Source organism: Tenrec ecaudatus, chromosome 7, assembly GCF_050624435.1.
Source record: "Tenrec ecaudatus isolate mTenEca1 chromosome 7, mTenEca1.hap1, whole genome shotgun sequence".
NCBI lineage: Eukaryota > Metazoa > Chordata > Mammalia > Afrosoricida > Tenrecidae > Tenrec > Tenrec ecaudatus.
The window spans coordinates 37,724,001-37,731,354 of NC_134536.1; the positions used below are offsets into that span (position 1 = coordinate 37,724,001).

The 7,354-nt window shown below is 43.6% G+C and overlaps 1 protein-coding gene across 1 annotated transcript; it reads left to right on the top strand.

Annotated features, from left to right (window-relative positions):
• Positions 1-2,909: 2,909 nt before the first annotated feature.
• Positions 2,910-5,002, top strand: LOC142452343 (CCN family member 2-like). Its single transcript, XM_075553724.1, is given in 5 exon segments — positions 2,910-3,218; positions 3,338-3,560; positions 3,744-3,995; positions 4,085-4,320; positions 4,703-5,002. Coding segments are annotated over 5 exon segments (1,320 nt in total).
• The last annotated feature ends 2,352 nt before the right edge of the window (positions 5,003-7,354 follow it).

Genomic DNA, 7,354 nt, shown 5'->3' on the forward strand with positions numbered 1-7,354 from the left:
GTAGCAGTTACATTATCTCTTGTCAAGTTGAGTGAGGGTGTGGAGTCTAGCCTGTCAATCAGGTCATAGTCAAACAGGCCTCTGTGTGGACATGGCCTTCTCCTGAGGATTCTGGCAACTCCTGTCTTCCTCCCTGGAGGTGGGACACGTTCTCTGCTTCACACTCCTGTTGACAAGCCACATAGAGACACATTGATGCCAGAGCCAGAGCCCTGGAGGTGGAGGAGCCATGTGGAGACCCACATGAGTACTGAGATGCTTCCACCATCACTGGATTCACAAGTTATTCCACTCACTGGCCAGTGATCATCCTGAATTGAGTGTCATTGCATTTGTTGTGTGAACCTGAAGCGAAATGAATAGACTGCTATCTGACATATGTGCTTATATCAAACTTAGGACTTGATCTGGCCTGGGTTGGGATGTTTGCTCAACATACAATTGCTCGTTTATATAAACCTCTTTCTTATACACATGAATGTCTCTGGGTTTGTTTCCCTATTCAACCCAGACTAACACAGGAAGGCTCTATGAATATGTTTTTAACCCAATCTTTAGTGAACCATGCTATGGCCTAAGTACCATCATGATCTTGGACACTGACCTTACAGGCAGTGTGGCATAACCCAGGGCTACACTAGAAAGACTTAGCATAGAGGCCTGGTTGAATGAACTGAGCCCTGCCTCTATGTTGTCTGCACCATTGAATTAAAGACTGGGGAACTCTGATGGGAGAGGAAGCAGAGAACGGCCATTAGGGTCTGTGGACCATGGGAAGAACCCCATGCTCAGTGGGTATCCAATGGAAAGAGACCCCAAATCACCATATATTTACTACCTTGATATCTAACTCTCAGTAACATGAGAGGTTTTGATCTGTTGTGCAGGAATCTGCACTTGGAAATATTGATCCATCAAATTTTGCCCTTGCACCAAACCCCATACAGAGCTCACTTGACTGGGAGATCAATCTATGTAGGGAAATAACTCATGGGATACAACTCATGGTGGATTTGTACTCACATAGACTCCTCCTACCAACAGTGTCCAGAGTGCTGTGTCATCACTCAAATTGGTGGTGTTATCAGTGCATTCGCTTATATCCCAGGGTGATGATTCACAATATTTTACTTTTTTCTTTCTATGAGTTTTTGTTTTATGACTTTAGTTTGTTTTGGTTGTTTTTGTTTTGTTTTGTTTGTTTTGTTTTGTTTGTTTGTTTTATTGTTGAATGGTTGGTTTACTGTTGTTGTTGCTGTAGTTGATCATATGGGGTTTTGATTTTGTCACCATATGACCAAACCTGAGTTGTGCGTATTCAACAGATGGATTCTGGGCTCCCACTTAACTCTAGCCCCAATATAAGAACTGTTAGTCTGATAAACTGTTCCTACCTGACACTTACCTTCATGAAATGTGGGACACAGAAAGATTTCTCCCTAGTTGGCTCCCTAAAATATATGCCAAACCCAAAGTGCTGCTTGCTACACATGGTAAATGGCTGTACAATAGGGGGTCAATGCAAGTAGGTCAGTGGTTTTTCTCCAATGAAAATAGGTCAGAGGATCATTACCTTAAGGTTACTAGCCAACTAGAGCAACCAGACTGTATAGATTGACTCACCCTAAGTAGGACCCACTCCATTTTGCTACTACTGTTCCCTTGAAGGAGTGCTGAAGGCAAGCCTGGGACCACTTGACAATGACTAAGGTTAGGCTACTATGAGGAGTCTAGGCTCTGCCTATCTTGTCACATATGTACCCCTTTTCCCTCCCTTCCTCCCTTTACTATTGCATGTATACCCTAGGCCGTCCCCCTCCTTTTGCTTGTATTGCATATACTAAAACCCCTTCCTGTGATGTAGGTTGTTTTCTGTAATCAGGGGCTTGCATGCCCCCAAAGATAGATAACCTTTGATTAGAAATAAAATCTCACCAATGCTCTCTCTCTCTTGCCCGCTCATCTACCATCTCCATGTGTACCACCAAGAGGAGCTGAGGTGAGCATGCTACCATGAAATGTGTCTGACTTCTTTATTTTACCCTCTCTCCCATCGCTCCTATTTTTCTATGACCTAACTATAATCTTTGTATATCTTAGCCATAGGATTGAGCTTACAGAATACACGATTAGTTGTGAGGGGCTGGTTTCCTCCACAATGAAATGCTCAGTGAAGATAAGGGTACTACAGCAAATTGTGGTGAATGTCTCAAATGACAATGGGCTAAACGCCTATCATTCCAGTATAGAACACAAATTGTGCAAGTGGACATCTCAGGGACTTGAGATGGTTAAGATGAACTAACCCCTTTTCTGCCCTCGGGTGAGTTTCAAGCCCACGCAACTTTCTAAATCTAATATTATAGAAAAAAATTAAAAAGAAGTTATTTGGATTGTTTTAATAAACCCTGCTACTATACAGCCTCTTCACCTACCGGCCTCCTACAGAGGGATTCTGTTAGTGAATAGAATGGGCACAGCCTTTAGGAACAGAAGAGGGTCTTATAAAATGGTAATCATGATTGCAGATTGTCTTTAAATGATATCAATCAGGAGTGGTGTGAAAGGAACTGAAAAAAATTCTATTTGGTGCTGGAAATACTAGGCTTCTTCTTGTTCTCTCTCTCTCTCTCTCTCTCTCTCTCTCTCTCTCTCTCTCTCTCTCTCTCTCTCTCTCTCTCTCTCTGTCTGTCTGTCTCTCTGTCTCTCTCTCTCTCCCTCCCTCCCTCCTTAAGGAGTACAACACCTTTACCAGACAGGAAGAATATAGGGTATCAAGGGGCCAGGTTCAATCAAGTGTGAGTTGATGATTCAGGAAGGTGGGCAGGAGGAAAGGGAGGATGTCCTTGGTTGTGTAGAACACTTTGAAGCTTATTGGTCAGCTGGGGAAGTCATAGACATATAAAAACATGGTCTGTCAGCCCAAACCTCACAGGACAACCCTTTCCACTGGAAGTAGGCGGACATTGCAACTCCAACCACAGGAGAGAGATTGCCTCCAGCGCAACTTCAGACATCTGGCTGACAGCATCAACAAAGCTACATTCCTGTGCGTCCAGGTACCGACCTCCAGCAAAAGCCCAAGGCAGACCACTGGCCAAGCTGACATCCAGCGCCTTTTCAGCTGTAGACATCGACTCTGCAACGGCACCATGTCTGCCACCGGCACAGGCTCAGTTCTCTTTGCCTTGGTGCTCCTGCTCACGCTCTGCAGCTGGGTAAGCAAGGCCAACCCTGCCAGGCCACAGATGCAAGGGGGCTCACAGAGCTGGGAAGGGGTGGTGGTCCATGAATCTGTCCTGCCCGGGTAGCTGCTGACAGTCGCCTCTCTCCGCAGAGAGCCACTGCTGAAGAGTGCAGCAGGGAGTGTCAGTGTACTAAAACGCAAGTGCCAACCTGCCCTGTTGGCGTGACCCTGGTGAAGGATGGCTGCGGATGCTGCCCCATGTGCGCCAAGCAACTGGGCGATGTGTGCACGAAGCGAGACGTCTGTGACGAGCGCAAGGACCTCTACTGTAGCTTTGAGTTGCCAACAGAGCCCAACATCGGAGTGTGCAGAGGTAGGACGTACAGCCCCACCCTCCGCGATACTTCCTGTCCGTCCAGCTGCTTGCTCAGCAGCAAGAAGTCAAATTTCAAATTTCGCTAGCAGCCCATAGTCCATCCACATCCCTGACATGCATATACGTCCAGCTCCAGAGAGTAATTTAACACAACCCCTGCATCTCCTTCCTCTCCTTCAGCTAAGGAAGGTGCCTCCTGCTACGTTGAAGGGAAGGAGCACACGGATGGAGAGACGTTCCAGAGGGGCTGCAGAGGAATGTGCACTTGCAGGAGTGGGGAAGTGAGCTGTGAGCCCCTGTGCCCCCCATCCATTCGCCTGCCCAGTCCTGACTGCCCCTTCCCCCAGTTGGTCAAAATACCAGGGAAATGCTGCGAGGAGTGGGTGTGTGATGAACCCAAGAACGACACAATGAATGGCTCTGCCCTTGAAGGTGAGTAGATTCATGATTGCCCCATTTGTGATGTACTCCTGTCAGAAACAGTGAACCCTAAGGCTGAGTCCTAACATTGGCTTACTGAGATTTTGTGTGCTTTGCCCTCATGGCTTACCAACTTGAAGAGGCTGTTACCCGAGACCCAAGTATGATGCAACCCAACTGCCAAGTCCAGACCACTGAGTGGGGCGCCTGTTCTAAGACTTGCGGCTTGGGTATCTCCACACGGTATACCAATGCCAATGCTGAGTGCAGAGAGGAACAGCAGACCCGCCTCTGCTTCCTCAGGCCTTGCGATGCTGACCTGGAAGAGAAGATAAAGGTATCTTACTGTTCTGTGTTTTTTCTCTAATTTTCCTGAAATGCAAATGGATAAGATCAAAGCTTAGGTCCTATCAGCCTTGTTATTACAGGCCCATTATCCCCCACAAATATTAACCTTTGAGCTATTTAAAAGGAATGGTATGTTCTGAAAAAGGAACCACCAGCTTCCCACTACAGAAGCCTCTATAGCATTAGTAAGTTTGAGATATCCTAAAACAAGCTAGGACTGTTTCTGCAAAATTTACAAGTGGGACTCAAACTTCCTTTCCTCAAAATATAAGCAAAAGTCAGACAAAGTTAAGACTGTGGCTAGTAACACAGGGTTCAAATAAGTCACTCGTTACTAAAGTCAATGATCTCTTCTCCCTTGTCTTTCTCAGGAGGGCGAAAGTTGCATAGGTACCACCAACATGACCTATCCTATCAAGTTTCGGTTTGATGGCTGTGTCAGTGTGAAGAATTACCATATCAAGATCTGCGGAGTCTGCACCGATGGCCGGTGTTGCACACCTGAAAGAACCACTATCGAGCCTGTGGAGTTCAGGTGTGCTGATGAACATGATGTCATAGAGATCAACGTGATGTTCATCGAGGCCTGCGGATGCCATTACAATTGCCCTGTAGACAGTGACAGCTTTGAGTCATTATTCTAGAAAAAGATGCATGGAGACATGCTTTAAAAACTGAGAGAGAGACATAGTATCTCAATAAACTGTAACTTCAACTGATTTACTTCTCTCTCTCTCTCTGTGTGTGTGTGTGTGTGTGTGTGTGTGTGTGTGTGTAAACATGAATTCATTTAGCCCAACTTATTTAAATCTCTTTTTCTAAGAGGGAAAATGAATTCGCACCTGAATCTAAACATCTATCAATGCCAGACACTGGTTTGAAGAAAGTAAAACTTGACAGTGACACCACAGTAGCACACAACATCATGGTGTTTATAGGGTGGGGTTTAGGGAGCAGTAGGAGAGTACCAGGAGAAATGAGTTGCATCAGGAATAATGTCATCCTAAGGTGGAAAGGAGCTGCTATGTGGAAATATAATTGAGAAGGAACATTTGAGCAAGCTCCATAACCTGCCTGCACCTCCAGCAGCTGTAAGGATGTGTGTTCTCGGGCCATCAAGAGGCTGAGTCACGTTGTTCTGGAAGGCAGAACAGCAGACTCAGCTTTGACATTCTGATTCCAATGGCAGTGTTCAGGAATCAGAATCCTGACTGTTAGACTGGACAGCTTGTGGCAAGTTAGTTTGCCTGTAACAAGCCAGATTTAAAACAAATTTCTATTGTACGTATTTCCACAGGAGCACTTGTTCCTACATTGACTATTATTGTTTCCTGGACAGTTTATTTATTGAGATGATGACTAATAGTTGCATGTTTTTGCCTTTCTAGTTGAAATAAAGTATGAAACTTTTTTCTATAGAGTACTTATTATTCATTTATTTTTCCAAACCAGCGGTTCTCAACTTTTCTAATGCCACGGACCCTTTAATACAGTGCCTCATGTTGTGGTGACCCCTTTGGTAGGTGGATCTGCATGTGGGCTGACCCACCTGGAGACAGATAGAGGAGCTGTGTCTCGGTTCCTAAGACCATCAGAAATATGGTCTTAGGCAACCCCTGTGAAGGGTCGTTCTAGCCCCAAAGGGGTAGTGACCCCCAGGTTGAGAACTGCTGTTCTAAACATTTCTGAATTCTCTTGAGTATAAATGGGAAGGTTTCATTTATTTGGGAAAACAATTTACTTATACTCTTCTTTTAAAAGTGTTGCTGGTATATCATATATGTACGAATAAACTGATAATTCATTTCAAAGGTTTTTTGCATAAATATATTTAACATTGAAACAAAGTTTTGAAAATACTATTATTGAACATACAGACATGTGGTGTTTATATTTAAAGTATTTATATACAGTTTAATGTCAATACTCTTATTATTTCAGCCTCTATTTACCCTTTTGGTCTCACGTGGCACTGTTTGCAGAACATTGGTGGTACAATGGGTTGTGCTTTAGACTGCTAAGTGCAAAGAAATAATTCTAAACATCAATGGTCTGAATTCGCCCATTAAAAGAGAAAGGGAAGGAGACTAAATTAGGAAACAAAACCCATCACTATGTTGTCTGTAAGAGACTCATGTCAGACTCACAGATAAAACTGGTTGACGATCAAGAGTGGGCCAAAAATTTGGGGGAAATGGCAGGCCCCTACAACTAATCTTGGGTTCAATAGGCTCAATTGTATGGTTAATATATATACATATATGTATATATATATATATATATATATATTTCTAAATAAAGTCAAAGAGCATGAAAGATAAAAGAGAGATTGAAATAATGGAGTCAGACACATTTCATGGTAGCATGCTCACCTCCGCCCCGCTTGGTTATCCACATGGAGAGAGTCATAGGGAAGGAGGGCAAGCAGAAAGGGAACAAGGGAGCAGGATGTGAGCGGAGAGAGAGAACCAAAGAGAGGCCAAGAGTTATCTTTATTGCTAACCCAGGTCTATAAACCTTTGAGGGGATTACAAGCCCACTAATTACAGGTAAACACATATGTCAATCCAATTCTTCGAATTATGATAAAACAAATCATTGGATCAACAGTCACAGCTGGAGATTTTCTCACTCTCTGAGAAAGACAGATAAGTGGGAAAGAATCTCAACTGTGAGGCTACAGAACTCAACCTGATTGACATATTCAGAGCTCCCCTCCCAACGGGAAGAAAATCCACATTCTTTTCATAAACATGCACATTGCACGTATACAAAAATAACCACAATTAACTCAAGTAAATTCAAAATACAGAGATCACTCAAACTTCTTTCTCTGACCATTACTCCATAAAGCTAGAAATCAATGAACAAATTTTTAAAAAAATAAAGACAGCACTTGGAGAATGAATAACTTACTTCTTCAAATGGAGTGGGTACTGACGAAATTAGACATTTCTATAAACTAATAAGAATGAGAATACAGCATATTAAAGCTATGGGAAACAGCAAAGGCAGTTTTCAGA